Source organism: Chironomus tepperi, unplaced genomic scaffold (genome assembly GCF_022539635.2).
Source record: "Chironomus tepperi strain 1889 unplaced genomic scaffold, CSIRO-AGI_Ctep_v1 contig_87, whole genome shotgun sequence".
Lineage (NCBI taxonomy): Eukaryota > Metazoa > Arthropoda > Insecta > Diptera > Chironomidae > Chironomus > Chironomus tepperi.
In genome coordinates this window covers 826,290-845,744 of record NW_027226209.1, presented here as the reverse complement: position 1 = coordinate 845,744, position 19,455 = coordinate 826,290, and the positions used below count along the sequence as shown (strand labels likewise).

General features: G+C 32.6%; 2 protein-coding genes across 5 annotated transcripts in view; one reads left to right on the top strand and one right to left on the bottom strand.

Moving 5' to 3' along the window:
• Positions 1-19,455, bottom strand: part of Cda5 (Chitin deacetylase-like 5) — a 100,074-nt gene that overhangs the window by 34,231 nt on the left and 46,388 nt on the right. The gene's annotated exons all lie outside the window — the stretch shown is intronic.
• LOC139086686 (uncharacterized) lies at positions 10,213-11,268 on the top strand. Its single transcript, XM_070635266.1, has 2 exons — positions 10,213-10,549; positions 10,606-11,268. The coding sequence occupies exons 1-2, from the start codon at positions 10,273-10,275 to the stop codon at positions 11,115-11,117; spliced, it is 789 nt and encodes a 262-aa protein (XP_070491367.1). The 5' UTR covers positions 10,213-10,272; the 3' UTR covers positions 11,118-11,268.

The following is a 19,455-nucleotide window of genomic DNA, read 5'->3' as shown; positions in this document are numbered from 1 at the left end:
GAAATTCCATAGCAAATTTTTTCAAAACCACACGTGATGAAAGCACAAACAACGGAAGCGAAAGGAAGTTCTCGTAGTAATGGATGTGCATGTTCAATGCACAATATATGGAAAATATTACATAATAAATTGAGGTCATGTTACTATTATCGTTTTATTGCCAATAATTGCGTGGTGGCTTTTGCCTCAAAAAAACAATCAAAAAAATTCGAAATTTCCTTTGTTTGTGTCTGTTAGTGACTTTAATTTTCAGCTAGAAATTATATGTATTTTTGCTTGTTGCTAGAAAAAAGTTAAAAACTATGTGCAATGTGGGAACGAAGCACATGAAAAGTACTATAGACAGGCATTATTATTGCTTGCACCATAAAAATAAACTCAGTTACCTCACACATCTTACACTGACTTAAAATTAAATGCAAAGAAGAAGAAGAAAGGCAGTGAAAAAAAGGTTCTCAAGCTCATCATCAAGTAAAACTGTTGAAGCAAATAATTGACAACACAAAAGTCTCACAATTTTCTCACACAAAATAAAAAATTGGAAAGAAATAATATTTTGTGTGCAGTTTTTGATGCAACCAAAAGTAGCGCATAGAATTGCATCATAATTGGAGAAAGAAGATCATGTAACGAGATCAGGAAGCAAAAAAAAAATTGAAATATTTATGTCAAAAAGATGTTTCTAAGGAACGTGGAATTGATAGTTTTATTACAGTCTAGTGATCACGATCATCATCAACCGATGGATGTTATGAATCCATCAACATCACCACAATAACCAGTATTTTTAAGGTAAGTAGCAATAAAATTCATAAAATAATTGATTGTGAGCTTCTTTGTTCATTCACATGCCAAAGATGTATCAAAAGCAATGAATCTTTCTAAAAGCTTTGATCTTTATGGATAGGTATGAAGCTACTATGGCAGCATATAATTTACTAAATAGTATAATCATATTGATTAGCAATGGAACTTGTGCAGACAAGATTTAATCAAATTGATCATGAAGGAAAGGAGGAAAGGAGGAAGTCACAATCAATTGAAAAGAGTTTTGGATGTAAAGTAAGTAAGTGATTAAGGCTTAAACTTGTGAGTCATATGAATAATGAAGTATGTAGTTCATGGTTATTGAACTTTTTAAGTTAATGATCGTAATTATTTGCCTATTTTGCTCTTTGTGTCATTCAAAACCAATTCGTCCACAACTTCTCATTCATTTCAAGTTCTTTTCATGTCCACCTTCTTCTTTATGAGCTAAAGATTGAAGATTGAGGCACAAAACAGAAATGAAAAAGAATTCTTTTCACTTTCAATATTTCATTTTTTACAGGGCATGTGTAGCAAGGTCAGTTCAATGCTACCAATGTAATTATTACGAAATTCCTTCATCCATGATTTTACGCCTTACATTATGATCCATATGGCATGTAACAAAGGAAATAAATGAATTATTTTCCGTACATGAATTCAGACATATTTATGGACAATTCGGGCTACAAATTAATTAATAATAAATGACTTAGTTCCAATAATTCTGAGTAATTGCAGTGTTGATATCAATTTATTAATGATTATGGCTGATTATGGCTATCATTATCATATTTTACACAAGCTACAAATTGAAGTAAAAAGTTGAAAATTCATACAAGTAAGAAGAAGTTCCAAACAATGCACGGCAGCTTCTTTGCATATTACAATGATTTATGAATATTTAATTAAGTTGAAAACATTCATGATGAAGAAGAATCAAAGGAAGGAACAAAAAAAACTTCACGCTTATCAAAAAAATATTGTTTCAATTCAAAATTAAGTATGAAAGGAAATGAACAGAAAGTGAGGCAGCATAAACGATTGAAATGAGATTAATCTCATTGCTATTATAGATTTAAAATTATTGAAAGTAGCCGAGCACATTTGAATAAGAGAAGTGAAAGAAAGAAAATTTTTTCAATTTAAATACAATGGAAATTTTCAGATTTTCATTTGATAAAAAAAAAGTGCCGGAATGGAGTTATTCGGGTATAATGTCTATTATTTATTGAACTTTAGTAGATTCTTAACCCAAGCGGCACAATGGAGCAAGCTGTTTTTCTTAAAAATGGGTTGAAATTGTAGTGAAATTGTGTGTTCTAGATCTGAGTCGACTTATAGCTCACTTTCGAGCTCTGAAATTTAAATAAGACAAAGACACACTTCATTTACAACCGACCCCATAAAATGATTGCAACAATGTAAAAAAAATAGTTTCAGTAGCAATGAGGAAGGAAAAATTGTTTTCCATCAATAAAAAAAATTCAATTTTTTATTTGAACGATTCTGGAAGAAAATGTCATATCTACAGTGAAGCTAATATTTCTGTGAATAAAGCGACTTGGCATGCAAATTAAACAAAATTTGGAAGCATTTTGGTTGCTTAATAAGACAAAAGTATGTTGGAAGTTCAAAACGGAACTGCTTAGTTCCAATAAGCATTTGATTGACGACTGAAACAACAAAATTGTCTTTAAATGCTCATAATTCAATAATGGACTGATGAATATCCAAAATTCTTTCAGGTTTCTTTAGTATGAACAAAATGCTAAATATTGGAAGCAGTAGTTCTGTCTTTTTAGGCCTGTAACATCATTTTTCGTTTTTCAAATTTCTGTAATCCATCGATTTAAAAATTCATTTTTTTTAAAAACGACAACAGCTACAAATATACAGTAAGTACTAAACGATCAGGTTTTCAAAATACTTTCAGCCAATGTCAGCAAGCATTGATATTATTTAAGTTTTAATGTTTTGTAGCGAAAAAAATTTCAATTTCTATGTGAACCAAAAAAACTTTTTTTGAATTTTGTCAAAATTTATGAATTTCTCCATTGATTACTAGATACTGGCTGGTAGAACTTTGAAAATCTGATCTTTTGGTACTTACTGCATATTTCTAGCTGTTGTATTTTTGAAAAAATATTCATTTAAAAGTTGATTGTTTACAAAAATTTGAAAGCACAATAAATGATGTTACAGACCTGAAAGGACAGAACTGCTGCTTCCAATTTTTAGCATTTTGTTCATACTAAAGAAACCTGAAAGAATTTTGGATATTCATCAGTCCATTATTGAATTATGAGCATTTAAAGACAATTTTGTTGTTTCAGTCGTCAATCAAATGCTTATTGGAACTAAGCAGTTCCGTTTTGAACTTCCAACATACTTTTGTCTTATTAAGCAACCAAAATGCTTCCAAATTTTGTTTAATTTGCATGCCAAGTCGCTTTCTTCACAGAAATATTCACTTCACTGTAGATATGACATTTTCTTCCAGAATCGTTCAATTAATGATTCAATTACGATCGATAAACGAAGGTAATAATTGTTTATAAATTTACGTCCAGTAAACCACAATTCCCTCACAATTAGCTATCGTTAGACGCATTTATTCAATTTACGACCCTTTAATGACTTCTTTTTTAAATCAAAAAAATGTAGCTTTCCGCTCATCGCAGTCATAAAATGTAAACACAAATCGTAAGGTGCATAAATTATTTAAAAATGCGTAATAAATAGCAATTAATCAAACTAAATGGTCAATAAGTCTTTGTTTGTTTCAAGTCATGTGAAGCATCAAGAAACCGAAAGGTCAACGTAACTCGTGTAATGTCTTATAGCGGTAAAGAAGGAATTATTAAATGGCATTTTGATGATTTCATGTGATGAGAGATTAGGCATGAAAAGAAGATGTCTCGGCAGCAAAAAAAAAGTCTTTTAGTCTACGTCGGCTGACATTGAAAATACTGACGAAAAAGAAGAAGAAGATGTAAACATGTATATGGTACGGTCTTTATCTTCACGTCTCTAAAATAAAAATTAATTTATTATTTTTCTACAGCTGACGTGTCGATTGTTAAAGGCATGCGAATAAATATTTAACTTTATATGAAAACAAACAGAAAAAAATTATCGAAAAAATCGGATCAGAAATTTTTTTGGAGTCTTTTAAGCACCGCGCACACAATAAATGATTAATGTACATTAAATAATTGTGTATACAGCATCAAGGATCACACTTACTTCTTTTATGAATCATAATTTGAGTAAATTAAACATTCAAGTACTCTTATTAGCATGCATGTGACCTCTTTTGATTAATAAAAATTGTCTAAATTACTCAATCATCATAAAAATTGCATTAAATAATTATAGGAACATTATTTTTGGCATGAAAAATTGAATTAAAGCAGTTTCAATGCACACGCAATTCAGTCAGGGTTGATAATTGTTAGAAAAATCATTGCAAAACTTAGATGAGTTAGGGTAAGATCAATTAGGTGCGATTAAACATATTTCTCAATTTTTTGATAGATTTACATCAGAAAACATATCATTGAAATCTCTCACGGAGCTTATTGCATCTTAATATTAATAGTTAATTGATCTCAAAAAATTTACTAAAGATACAATATGATAAGTCTCAATGTAAAGGTCTGACTATGCAAGAGATGAGGAATCATTGATATTTAGTGCCATACTGTGAATCACACCGAGAAATTTCAAAGCTTCGGAACTGTGTGTGATAAGGTTAAAAGCAAGGAACTTTTCATCTAACCTTGATCTCTGTAATGTTTCATGTACCAAATGTGTTGAAAATGTCTAAAAAAAAATTGATGATTAGGTAAAGGATGATTGACTGCGGGGCTTGTCATAGTTAAGTCATGTTTTGGATGGAATTGTTGAGTTGAGTCGACTTGGCAATAACAGCAGCTAGAGAATTGATTAGTTAGTTTAAAGGAAAGAGCTGTTCATTTACTACGTTCAGGTGACGGAGGAGGTCTTAGAAGGAGGCTATTGATAGAGACAGTGTAGCACTTGATATTGGCAATTGACAAAGGACAGCTAGCGGTAGAGTCAATTTTTGACGTCAACTAAGAGAGGTCATGGATCACAGTTGATCGGTATGACTGATGAAGTAAGTAAGCACGGAGGGGGAGGTGGGTAATTCTGATTCGAACAATAAAAATTCCAGAAATGTAAAAAATCCTCAAGCTAATAGCAAGGATGATTTCATTAAGAGTAACTTACAACAAGCTTTTCCTGGTGGGGTCTTTAGAATATGATTCTTGTGGCTCTTCATGAAATTCGAATCAACTTCAAGCTCTAAGATTGAGTTGAAATATTGCAATCATTCACTTGGAATCATGAAGACTAGCAGCTGCATGCATATATAAATGGCATTGGCTATTTAATTTGAATGAATTTACTTGCTCCTATATCCAACAGGACGTCAACATTATTATCAGCATAATGAACTGTCGTTAAATACCTAGCATCTGCTCGCATATCCTGGACATTTAATATTTTAAGATCTAGATCTTATAGACGCCAACCGTAATTGCTAATCAGCATTAAGTGCCCATTAAAATATAAATTATCTTAAAAATTATTGCGACAAAAAACAGAACTTAAACTTAAAACAAACACAATAAACATCATAGATGTAGCACCTCAATCCTTAGTGGTATCTTGAATGAAAACTTAATACCACAGAATTACTGTCTATAAATAGATTTTTTTACATATCTTTAAAAGAAAACCAGTTACCAGCTTCTCTTGAGCTCACCAACTCTGAATAAATTAATTTCATAGAAAACCTCGAATATTTTTACATGTCGATCGATAACAACAGCGGAACAAACACAAACATAAAGTATAAGATAATAATAGATAGATGCTCATTGTGTCGGAAAACCAATAAAACAATAGAGCACAAAACTTAAACAGTAATGAACAAATTTATGTGCATATCCGATTTGCATTGAAATGTTTTTAATTAATGTACAAAGAATCGCGATAAAGTTACTTGCATTGAACATGTTTAAATAACCCTAATGAGAAGCTACAGCTTCTTGGAGGGAACTAAGGAATGCTCATTGCCTTGTTAGACCTTAAATGGTGACATAAACTAACAAAAAAAAATGCTGTAATTAATCAAGTCTTGAATTAGGAAATTAGTCTATAGATCTCAAGGATTGACAACTATTTTTGGCTAAATTGTTAGCATATCATGCTCGGTCTTTTCATTTTCACCTCCGAATCAAATGAATAATGAATATTTACTATAAATTCGATTCAGCAATTTGTATTTTTTGGTGCTGCACAATGAACAAGTTTCGCGTGGTTTTTTTTGTTGATACATAATTGTAATCCCTGATTGTATGTAGCCTTTTCTCTTTGAAATTCCGAATTGTGATACGGTCGTGAATGGCAATATTCATGGTTATATTTCGGAACTGCGTGAATTGTGGTCAGGCAAACAGGAAATTGGAGTCGAAGTGACTTGATGGGCATTATTGAGAGGAATGTCTTAAAGAAGAGGCCTGGATCCTACTATAAACTGTAGATCCAGGATTGAGTATGAACCCTCACTCGTTACACTGTTATTAGCCCAGAGACGCATGGAACGCGTAGCTCCGGATCTTTTAAATCCAAATAGCTAAACAGGAAACATTAAAAAAATTAGATAAATTCGAAAATGTCAAGAATTTTAGTGAGTTCTATTTGTTTTTTCTCGAGAAATTATGCTAATATTGTTGGGGCTATAAATTATTGAAAATAGAATCAAAACAAAATCGGCTGAGACTTTTGAGTTTGGCAAAGATTCTGATTCTACGAGAAATAAATTTATTCAATTTCTAGAGAAAATCAAAGGTGATGTTTCATATTAGACTGTGGAAATATCGAAATTGCCCATTAACTTTCAGGTTTCCATTGCCCGTTCCATACTCTAACAGACAAAGAGCATGCTTCCATGGTACTGAAAGACCATTAAGGTAAAAAAATGCTGTATCTTTGCTTGTTAATGACATTATATGTAACATACTGAATTTCATTGATTTATAAGATATGCTGGACACAAGCACACCTAATAAATCAATCCAAAAAAAAACTCTTTAAAATTTCAAATGAACTTCTTCTATGTCTTTAAAATGGCCTAAATGATAATTTATGGAAATATTAAAAGGTTATCTAGATTAAACCTAAATTACTGACGTAATTATGGAGTTTTTTATATTCATTTGCTAAATGTTATCAGACAAAACACATAAATAACATTAATCTCTGTTAAAGACCTAAACTAAAAGCTTGTATAAGAAGCTTTCCATAAAATATCAAATTAACAGAACTTCTCGGATGATTTAAGAGTGATTAGCTGCAAACTATTAGATTAGTCGATCAAGCTTCACGTTCATTCATAGTGCAGCCTCTTATTTCTTAGGTATTGTAGATTATTTTAAGTGAGTCGAGGTGTCTCAGTGACGGAATGGTTTCGTTTTTCGGTACCTAATTATTGGATACCGACCAAGCGGTCATGGTATCGAGACTCGACACTATCATCTGTCCTTTTTTGAATCATATACAGGTGTATGTGACATGTGCACTTGTACCAGAGGAATGGACTCAAATACCACATAATATTGCTGAACAATACCTTCATGCAGGCGCCAAAAATCATAAAAATCTTCAAATGTCTTGTTATTCTACAAGATTCTTTTAATCTTAACATCAATTAAATACCACTTAAAGATCATATGCCTCTCATGGACGTTGAAGGCAATCTTCATTTAAATATAGAATTTAATGCATGTCCGAGCAGAACTTAACGGTACAATACATTAAGATGGAATTGAATACAAAACTCAAGTTTACTACGTAAAGACAATTAAAAGAACAAGTTCAGTGTGAAATTCTAAGAAGCATGCAAGACCTTCAGCAATTGCAAGCACTAGAAAGAGAAAAGTTGCTGCCATTTCCAACTTTCTTGGATTTTAAGCGATCAATTTTTTATGACTAAATTTAAATTTTTGAGATGAAAAATCAACAAAAGCTTAATTGTTATGGCGATTGTCGATTTGATTCCAACAAAAAAAGACACAAGCAGTAACAAACACGAGACACTTTTGTTCCGCTTGCGAAATGTACAAAAAAATTTAAACTACTTTTTTTTTTGTTATTGTCGTAATCCAATAATGTAAAGGCAAGATTAAATTTCGAAATCATTACCGTGAATAAGTCAGTAAGTAAGTGAAATAATAACAAAAGGTACGTAAAACTTGATGCAATTCTCAAATCAAGTAAATGCTCAACAATCCAGAACGATATTGGATTTTGATTGTATGTCATGTGTCTTTATGTGATACGGGCAATTAATTTGAAATTTTTTTGTTGTTTTTATGACATTTGTCACACATAATTTTTTGCAATCAAGGCACTATGTTAGGTATGAGTATCTTTAATTAACTAGAGATTCACGAGCATTGCACATCTAGCAAAACTATTTTGTCTCATTCGATCTCTTTTAACGATGTTAATTTAATGTATTCATTAAGCGTGATCAGTTAAAAGAAGTTGTAATACTATTTTTGGCATAGTAAATCGACAGTCTCAGCCATAATTGCGTCAGTTTTGCATGTGAAATGAATACGAATTGGAAGAATTTTTAGCGTATTATTGTGAAGTTAATGGGATATGGCTGTGATAAGTAATTGGATGGAATTTTTAAAATTTTTATAAAAACTTAAAATTTGTAAAAATTCAAAATTTTAAAATCCGTTAAAAATTCAACTTTGAATATTTGCCCAAAATTCAAAATTTGGAATATCCGTTAAAAAATTCAAAATTAGAAAATGCTATAAAATTTTAAAATTTGAAAATTCGGTAAAAATTAAAAATTTGAAAATTGTCAAAAATTTAAATCAGTCAAAAATTCAAAATTTTGAAAATCCGTTAAAAATTTCAAAAATTTTAAATCTGTGACCGTTAAATTTTCAGCGCATTTTTTGCAGACTTTTTTCATCAAAACTCAACATTTCCTCATTAAATCCATCAACTTTAATTCTCATCATCAATTCCACGGAACACACACTTCAATCTGATGCAAGCACCAAAAATTAATGCCGGTCACCATTTCAAGATGAATGAAATTATTTCCTCACAAACAAAAGTAAAAAAAATATTGAAAGTCACTTTTTTTCATGCGTAATTGGCTTCAACAAAGGAAAGTTTTTCAAAAATTATTGCAACATTGACCAACATTTCATGCCAGAAATCCAAGTTTAATTTTTGAATCCATTCGACATTCAAGAAGGTGGAAGAAAAAAAAGTTAAAGTAAAACAGAAAGAAAATGGATGTTAATTAAGTTAACGTAATGTGGGTGTCTACATGCTATTATTGTGACTGTGCTAAGAGATAAAGCGATGCCGCACATAGAAAAGACAGGCTTTGTTCCCATGAAATATGATTTTTTTTAGAGCAATGATTAACAAATTTGACATTTTAGTGAGAATTGATGAGTTTCATTGCTAAACTTAACAGCTGGCTGTGACGTTTTACGAGATAAATATTTAAATCTTTTTATGGAAGATTCCTCACTACTCTATATTTTACTACTGTTTCATTGAATGACTCAATCAAAAGCACTTAAGTTGTCACTAATTCGTTATGGTTATTTAGGTTTTAGCTTGTATTTAACAACATTTTTGAATGGATTGAATGATGTATTGATGCAGTTTGGGTTTTTGTTGATTAGATGCTCAATTTTTGTGTCGATTCTAGGGCCTAATTAAGATTTTGGGCAAGGAAGCAGTTGATACTAACAGAAGATTGCACTCGGCAGACAGAAAACAGCTTCAGGTACCATCTGACTTAGGCAATGGATCACAATTGGTCACAGTGTTGGAATGGAATTCTTTTAATGTCATATCAACGGGATATCACGATCACCCGGTAGCTCAGTGGTAGGAGCATGTGATCGAAAACTCTTGGACGTGGGTTCGAGTCTCACTAGGGATTCCGTTTTTATAAATCGGATATGTCCCCCAATTCAAAACATTGTCTTGGTTTTACACATTTCTATACATAATTGAGTACTGACCACACAACACAGATCACTAAATCCCTTCAAAATACGCTTCACTTGTTCAGACGTAAAATTAGTAGTAGTCACCCAAACCTAACATGTGTAATTTTTTTCTATTTTTGCGAACTTGATGATATTGTTTTACCTTTGGCACTTCCTTTAATCAGTTTTTCCCAATTTGTTACATTCTGTTGCTACACAATTCCACATGTTTTATTGTTCGACAATATGATTAATTTGAAGAATAAAAAAAGTGATGATTTTCTATATAAATAGCTCAAAAATATCAAGACCAGCTTTAGTTTTAGTCATGAATAAACTTCAATTAACAGTATTTTTTACATCATGTTTCTTCGCATATCTTAAAGCACAAATGCAAGATCCAGGAATGCCAGGTGGCGGTGGAGGATATCCAGGTGGCCCAGGAATGCAAGGAGGTGGAGATCCACAATACGGAGGTGGTCCAGGAAGTCCTGGTGGACCTGGAGGTTATCAAGGAGGTCCAGGAGGCCCAGGAATGCAAGGTCAAGGGGGTTATCCTCCACAAGGAGGACAAGGAATGCAAGGGCAAGGTGGTGGTGGTGGCTATCCACAAGGAGGTGGTGGTGGTGGTCAAGGAGATCCTCAAGGAGGTGCTGCACCCGGAGGCGGTAAGTTAAACAGCAAAACAAATTTAAAATATTTTTTAATGAATTTTTTAATTTAGCTGTTCCAAGAACTAAGCCATGCCTAACATTGCCACCACCAGAAGGATTAAATTTTAGTGGAATAGCTACTGGAAGATGGTATGTGACAAAAGTATACTTTGATTTAGTATCAAATAAGCCAGAAGTTGCACCCGTATGCATTTATATTGATATAACATCCCAAGGAGGTATTGAAGACTTAAATATAGCCCTAATCTCACAAGGGGTCTACAAGAACATGTCTGGTCCAATTAATAATAAAAGCTATGGTGAATTTACATCAACAATCACATTGCCAGGAAATCCACCAATTCCATTGCCAATGAAAACCACAATTATAGATAATGATGGAGATAATGGTGTATTCTACTCATGCGGTGGTCAACAAGGCTTCTATATTCACATGGGAATGATTGTAAGTCGTCAAAAATCAGCAGATCCACTTTTTGTTAGCAAATCAGATCCAAGATTTAAATCCATGGAGTTCAAAATGGACGGAACTGTTATAACTAACCAGAATTGTCCGTCTTAAATTATGTAAAGCCTAAGAATAATGTGTTCTTATTAAACTGAAGCTTTGTCTGAAGCTTACATACAAATAAATACTGTTTTAAATCGTTAGGAATAGTAATGATCTGTAAGTTGTTTTAAATAAAATTTTTGGGATTTTTTTGTAAATTTAATACGTGGCTAAAATGTCTGAATGAATATTGAATGCTTTAGATCAGTGGTGGGCAGTCTGAGTGCCACTTTGCACTAGATGTGAGCAAACCTGTGTGCTGTAAGCCGTGTGTACTTTCGATCGGGAATTATCACCAAGCTCACTTAATTAACTTTTATGTCCACCACTGAGTTAGATTATCAGTTGAACTTGATCTTTAGTTCGAATCAAGAACTTCAGCGTCTCGGGGAACAATCAACATAGTACGTGGTATATGATAAAGCAAAGGTTGTCGCTCCCGGCACATGGCAGGAAAAAATCCAAAAAATAACCCAAACAGGCAAAGAGCCCGCTTTTAGGTAACGTAGTGATCTATTTGTATTAAGAAAGTATGCTATTTGCATGTTAGGGTAGTTTCTCCAGACAAGCGTGATTCTAGCAGAAAGCAGGATAGTTCCAAATCCTACTCAAAACCAGAGTCACGTGGTGCACTAGGAGCACTGTTTTCTGACTATCTCACGCTGTGAGCATTTCAGATCGGTCCGAACCCTACAATCTCAAAAGTGAAGCTCACTTAACTAATGTATGTCACAAAATAGACATAGACATAGAAAAGAGTCTCAATCAAGTTTCAATACTAAAGCACAAAAAGAGTCACAGTCGTTCCATAAAATTGAGTAATCACTACGATTTGTGACACTTTTACCTATCATAAAACAACCATCATCTGTTCATGCTGATTTATAACTTGAAATGTTAATGAAAATCAATAACATCGCATAGCGTAAAAGTTTAGTTTGATGATTTACTAGATGATTTAATGCTCGACTTAATTATAATGTTCAAATGTTGTTTTTAATAAAATTTTCTTTTCAAAAAAATGTTGAGTCGATTAATTCATCAACATTTATAGTTGGAAATGTACTACATGCGATTTATTTTTATTGTTATAAAATGTGTGTTTACTTTGCAGCTAGTAAATGCAAAAAAAAAAGTGAAGATTCACTAAGCCATGAATGCCGCTCTTTACATATAAGCATAACATAATGATGAATATGAAAATGAAAAGTTGTTTTTAAATGCGTTAATTTAGAGGGGAAATTGAAGCGCATTTGCGGTAATTTTGAGTATGAATTTCTAATTCTATTGTGTGGAGTTTTTCATTTTTGAGGGTAATTTCGTTGACAATGATTAGGAGCTTAATGGTGTATTGATGAGACTTTGCTGTTTTATATTTATGACAGTCGTTAGAAGGAATGGCGAATTGTTTCGAGGCTTAAGCTGGCTTTGACGGACAATTTAATTTAACTCAAGTGGAACATACTGCAGTAGATTTAAAGGATTTAGAAATACTGATTTTTAAGGCAAGCTTACAGGGGTAACCCCAGTTGCACATTGAAGCGTATCGATGCACTAGCGAGCACCTTCTGCCTAGTAAGAATACTAGTTGAATTGGGATGAATTATGAGTGGACGGTCAAGAGAAAACGGGTAAGAAGAGAACAGACCACTCAAAATTGAATTTTTCAACAGATGTCAAGTTATTAGCGACAGGAATGAAGCAGTGGGACCAAATGGTTGCCAAATAATGCCTTCTTCATTTGAGTCGATCGAGGATCTTTTCGGAATCTTCTTTTATTATGGAATTCTGATTAAAGATCAAGAAATCTCCTATTTACCTAAATATCTTGACCAATTTCCCAAAATAGACTAAATACACCATCAAATTTACATGTTTTCAATCCATATAAGCAAGAATCAATTTCAGTACTTAACCAAAATCTTGTTGAAAAGCACACAGTATGTAGGTGTCATGATCAGAATCTCATTTACTATATCTAACTAGTAGTTTAATCACATAATTTATCACTATTAACAAATATTTTTCTACCACAACGGTGGGTCTTAAATTGATAATAATAGTTTAGGAAATGAGTCAATATTACCAATCATATCTTATTCAACAACATCCGATTTTGGCGAAACTGTCTATGAATCTACGATAAAATTATGCAAAATAAGTTGATGATGCACCAAACTGATATGTATTTGTATAATCATATATTTTATTAAGACAATATGTGATGATATCGGATATTGTTAAGCGGTATGTTTTAGGCATCTGGGACAGTAACTCGTTTACATAGGCCATGTGACATAAGATTTTTTTGTGTTAACATGTGACTAACAAATTTTAATCGATTAGTTACGAGCAAACATTTGTAATTGTTACACGTTATGAGACATCGAGTCATAGCTGTATCTTAAAATTTGTTTAATCAAACAAACACACGAAAATATGCTAATAATAATTAAAATAATACGCATCTATTATACGAGAGTAAGCTGTGTAGATACATCAGATATGTGGAGAAAGATTTCATAATTGGCTGGAGGAATTACATGCTTCAAAAAATTATTTCACTCGTTTAAACGCGCAATGGAATAATAAAAAAAAGTAAATAAATAGTAATTACAGTAGGAGGAGGTGATGGCAGGTGGTTCACATCTCTCATATATTTTTAACATTTCATTTCATTAAGATACGCATCAATATATTTTACAGATGTTTTGTTTTAGTCCAAAACACACATATACACACACACGAGATCGTACGCAAACTAATCATATCACACTTTGCAAACTGTTTATTTAAGAAATGAAGAGAAAGAAGCAACTATGAGATATGAAAAGTGAAATTTCGATCAATGCTCTGCAAGATGCCAAAGAGAAGAAAGGAAAATGAAATAAAAAAGTTTCGAATCAATTTCTCTATGCTGAATATTATAGCTTTTTTTGTAGTGTGTTAAGATAAAGTGAGATGTTGAGTCTAGCCCGAGAAACAGAGCAATTTACTAAAAGTATGTAGATTAGGCTGTATATCATTGTCAAATTTGATAAGTACGAGTATCCAAGACCGAGGCTAAACTTTGGTTCCGCTTCAGATTGGGTAAAATCTAACCTCACTCTGGATGGTCTTCCTTATCATACAAGCATATGCCCAATGAGCACCTTATGGTACCAGTGAGCATGCTCAATGGGGCTGAATGGTATGCTCACTCTCATCCATACCATTAAGCCGCTTCCATACGGTTAAGCCCTATTGAGCATGCTCACTAGGTACCGTAAGATGTACATTGAACATATTCTTGTAAATTAGGCCTGTGGACATTATTTTTGATCTTTTCATCCCGTATCCCTTTCGGTTATGGAAGTTATGGTCAAGCTGATCATAAGCCAACCATCTATCAGATAACTCCCCTGATTTTCATGCACAGCTCGGTCTCCTATCAATAAAACTCTACTTCTTTTCCATCTTCTTTTTAGCCGATGTAAATGAAAATTGGTAAAAGTGTTTAATGATCGCTTTTGCTTTTGATAATCGCAAAAAATGATGATCATTGATATGCATAACGAAATTTATTCACGAAAACTACATTTACAAGTTTTTTTTTTTGTTGAATATTATGGATAACTTATAATAAATTTTACGTCATTTGGCATCACCAGGAATTTTTATAAGCATAATGAAATGAATGATGACTGCATGATGACTTGGTAGATAAGCCGAAATTAAATGGAATTATGCAATCGACGATGGATGTGGTGTGAATATGGGAAATTTGAGAAGTTTGGGGCGTCACGTGAATGGGTTATAAATTTTTTAATGGATTTTGTTTGGTATCAGAATTTTTATTAATTAAGTGTTAATTTTGATGGTCACTTAAGAGCTTGTTTTAAGTGAAGCTTAAGATTTTCAGGCATGGATGAGGTGATAAGTGGGAAAATTGGATCTTTTTACAGATTTTAAATTTAATAAGGGTAGCAAGGAGGCACACAGTATATAATATGTAAGAATTGGAGCCTCAGGTCGCCGTCTAGAAACCAGGCTTCTCTGAATCTGGACACACGCGTGAGTTACGCCGACCTGGATTAAATTTTCCGCCTTTTATCCATCGTGTGCCTTCTGAGTCGATTAATCGATCCAAAATCTGACACTAGGTCGTCGTGTTTTTGGCACAGTATGTAAGTATGTTGAGACACAAGGATATGATTTGGTCAAAAACATAACCCTTTTCGACTGCTGAATGCCTTAATATTCAAAGTAGATTAAAAAGAACTAGTCATGATTAAATAAGCCTATGACACTATCCACCAGCAACTAAAACTTAACTCTATTCCAGCCAATTTTCAATACGATCTACAAGATAAAATCCCCGAAAATAAATTAAATGAAATATGACCCCAATTAAGACACTCTAAACCCCAAAAACTGCCCACCTTTTCGACCACAAAAATCCATAAGATAAAATCATTAAAAAATTGTTAATTTATCACCATATAAAATTTCAATCATTGTCAAATTGACGATGAAATTAATGAATTTCATTTATTGATCTTTTTTTAAAATATTATAAGCTTTTAATTTCAACACGTGACTGCATAAAAAACAACACAAGAAGTATAAAAAAAAAATTGACAATCATGATGGCACGAGGTCACATTCCGTAGTGTAACAAGTGAAGGTATTTATTTCATCGTCAGCCACAAAGAAGAATTTTTTTCTTCTCTCTGCCTTTAATTTGTTATTAGTTTGTGTACTTATGTGTGGCAGCAGCAGCAAGCAGCAAACAGCCGCAACATAAGAAAAAAATGTTTCACAATTTATTCGAAATAACACAAAAAAAAATCTTATGCAATTTATTGCACTTCATTTATACTGTATGAGCATGAAAATAAGAAAAAAATTCAATTACATCTCGTTGAAAAGCAGCAGAGCTTTTCATGATGCAGGGAAATAATTGTAATAATCGATTTAAATAAGGTACGTAAAGTTATTTAAAAGAGACCATTTATAAAATAATCCAAAAAAAAGTTTTATTTAAATAGACAGAAATTGGCATGAAGTATTTGACTGCCGTAAGCGATTTAAGGCTGCTTCACATAGTCCATTATCTAATTCAATTGTTAAACCTGTCGGTAATACAGTTAAATGTATCCAAAATGTGTTGCGCTGCTTCTTCTTTCATATGTAGATCATTTTAAACGAAAATGAAGTCAAAAGGCTGGCGACCGGTGAGCTATTATATCATAAGACATACATTTTATGCATAAAAGTCTTTCACTTTAGTCGAAAAAATGAGGTTTAAACATATTCATGAGTCTAGCCTAATTATGACTATAACAAGACACAATTATTAATTCATTCATATGCAGCGTGGACAAATGAAACAAAAACTGGATTGTACGACTGGTTGATGAATGAGACATAAATGGAATGGAGTAAAGTGCAAGATGTAGTGGACAGGTCAAGGTTTGGTACGCAAAAAAAAATTTCAAGTTTCTGTTGATAAAAAGCTTTAATTTGTGTCTAATACCCTCAATTGTTTCCTATTAATTTACTTAAGTACCCTAAAATCATCTAAGACGTAACAGAAACAATTAACTTAAAACAATACCGAATATTTGTATTCAAATTATGTCAAAATGATCTCCAAAAAAAAATAAGTTGACAATGGAACAATTTATTCAGTTTATGTACTTCTTAAATATTTGCTTGCTCACTTACTTAAAGCCACTTAACATAAAACTTACTTGACTTTTTTTTTGTCTGTGTCTTGTTGAATGAAACGTGTGTGAATAAAAAATTTTAATTCACATTTCGGCTTTCTTTGAATTTCAATTCACCTTTTATTTCTGTAGACCGTGGATGAATTCTTGAATTTATTGTTACATTCTTTTGAGTTGCAGAGTTGTGCATATTGAAAGTATGTTAAAAAGGGACTGGTTGAATTTGAGGTTGTGAAAACGAATCAGTTTTGGAGTCGGTAGTGGTCAATGTCTGTCTATCGACCCTAAAGATCTAGGTTTGATCCCAGGGAAGATAGAATTGGAAAAGGTGCTTTTTCACTCTTCTAGCCATGACAATTCAGTTTTTGTGATTCAAGACACACAAATTGCGGTTTAACACGTCGCATCGCCATACTGTGGGTCATATAGCTGTGCAAAATTGGGAATCTACCATCTTAAAATGGCAGTCCTGGTTAAATTTCAACCAAGAAACCCTAAACTCACATGGGCGACCATAGAACTCTTGGAAAGAGGCTGTTTATAGAGATAATATTGCGCTTGATATTGGAAATTAGCTGAATGAAACCAGGAAATAGTCAGCTTCTAAAACTATCTGAGAAAGGCTATAAACCACAATCACAGCTAGAAGTCGACTCAGATTTTGGGTCGACAAGTCAACTAAAGTCGATTTGACTCAATATTCGAGTCGATTTTGAGCTTTGACCACAATTGATAGATGCAACCAACGATGTCACAAATTAAGGACCACTAAACCACTACATCACCAAACAACTTGATTTCTCTGAGTTGAGTGTGACTCTCACTTGACTATAATTATCATACCAACATTATCCGACAACTTCATGATAAAAACGAATCTTAATCACGAAATCGCATGTTAATCCTCTCTCTGCACTCCAACTTAATTAATATTCCAGATGCATAATCCACTTACTTATGGTACATCCACTCACATTCACATATGCATTCAAACCAATATGATAACGAAGAAGATGAACTTAATCCAAAAGTTCATTACAACCCGTGTTCAATGAACTCCATGTGATTCTTACCTGCGGAATAGAAGAAAGAAAGAGAAAAAGAAATTAAATTATGCAAGTAACTAAAAAAAGAAGTGAATTAAAGAGGAAATGCAATGGAAATAAAAGAAATTGAAATTTTTTTATCTCTATAATTAGCTGCATTTTCACTTTCGTTTTCAGCATTTTTTATGTTGTGACGCGATCTCTCACGAATCATTGTGACTTTTTGCGTCGACAAGTGTCTCAAGTGCATTCATGCTTTTAACCTTTTATTGCAGCTATTAATTTAATTTTTCACTGCTTTTTCTACCTTAACATTCAAGGAAATGAAACAAAAGATTTTTTTTTTATTTTCTTTTTTTTTTGTGTCTTTCGCGCTACGATTGATGGTCAACTTGAAGCTTACGAAGATGCATTATGTTTCATAAAAGAGTCTAGAGATTATTTTTCATGATCAAGTATCATGTCATGTGAAATTGTGAGTCCAATTTATTAAGTCGACGAGTATCATATCGTGGAAAAATTGAGAAAAATTTTTGTTGCTGACGCTTAAGCTACAATAAGCTTTACGTGTTAAATGTTGTCTGATGATAAATGGGATCAGTGATGGTGTAATATAAACTTATATTTTATTCTTAATAAATCAATTCTGAGATTGAATTTTGTGATTAAGTGTGAAATTTTCAAGGATGTTTGAATCAAGAATTATTGCTGAAGGGGATCAAGACGATTATGTTTTGCACGAGCTTTAAATGGTTATTTATTTCAGTGTGTCTTGAGCTTTCTACTCTTCCGGAAGATAAAAGTGGTCTAAATCTAGTACTAGGCCAGTGTCAAGTCGGATTAAATGTGAATCGGGTATAAAATCGGCATGAAACTGACTCAAGCCCACATTTTTGAAACCTGGTGTCTTATAAGATATAAAGATGTAAACCCGGAACACAAAAGACGTACAAATTTGCCAAAATCTGGGGCCTGACCAGCGTTTCATCGGCTTCTGACCAGATTCGATAAGATCTGGTCCCAAGCCAAAGCCAAGTCAACCTTCTGGCAAATTCCACTAAGAGTTCTTATTCTCGATCTCGAAAATTCGTTGAAGACCCCAAGTGGAACAGACTAATATTAATCAATCGAATATATTCACAAGCTACACAAACGTTAAATTTATTACAAAGAATCCAATCAACTAATCACAACCTGTTCAAAACTCTGTGATGTCATCAGGTTCAACGTCCATTTCCAGAAATTTAGAGAAACAAAACACAATTTTTATGGATATTACTAAAATAAAACTATAAGTTGACTTAGAATACATAAAAAAAAATTCGAATCAAGTTTTATCGACTGGAAGATACTCCAGGTCATTAGCCTCAAGCTTTTTTATGCATAATCAGCTTTACGAAATTCTAAAAGATTTAAGATTAAATTTAGTTTATTTCAATTTCTTCGAAATCGAGTTATAATTATATCAGATCATTCTCATTCTGGGTGTTATAACATTGAATTTGAATAGGATGCAATCAAAATTTCTCAAGAAATCGTAAAGTTGACCGGTTTATCCGAGTCGTGCAATGTAATCGTTAAGGTTTCGCCATA

What these genes read in the sequence shown, in the direction of transcription:
- LOC139086686 (XM_070635266.1), top strand. Translation starts at nt 10,273, where the DNA reads ATGCAAGATCCAGGAATGCCAGGTGGCGGTGGAGGATATCCAGGTGGC. An exon ending in AGGTGCTGCACCCGGAGGCG is followed by an intron (nt 10,550 to 10,605) that starts GTAAGTTAAACA and finishes TTTTTAATTTAG; the next exon opens with CTGTTCCAAGAACTAAGCCA.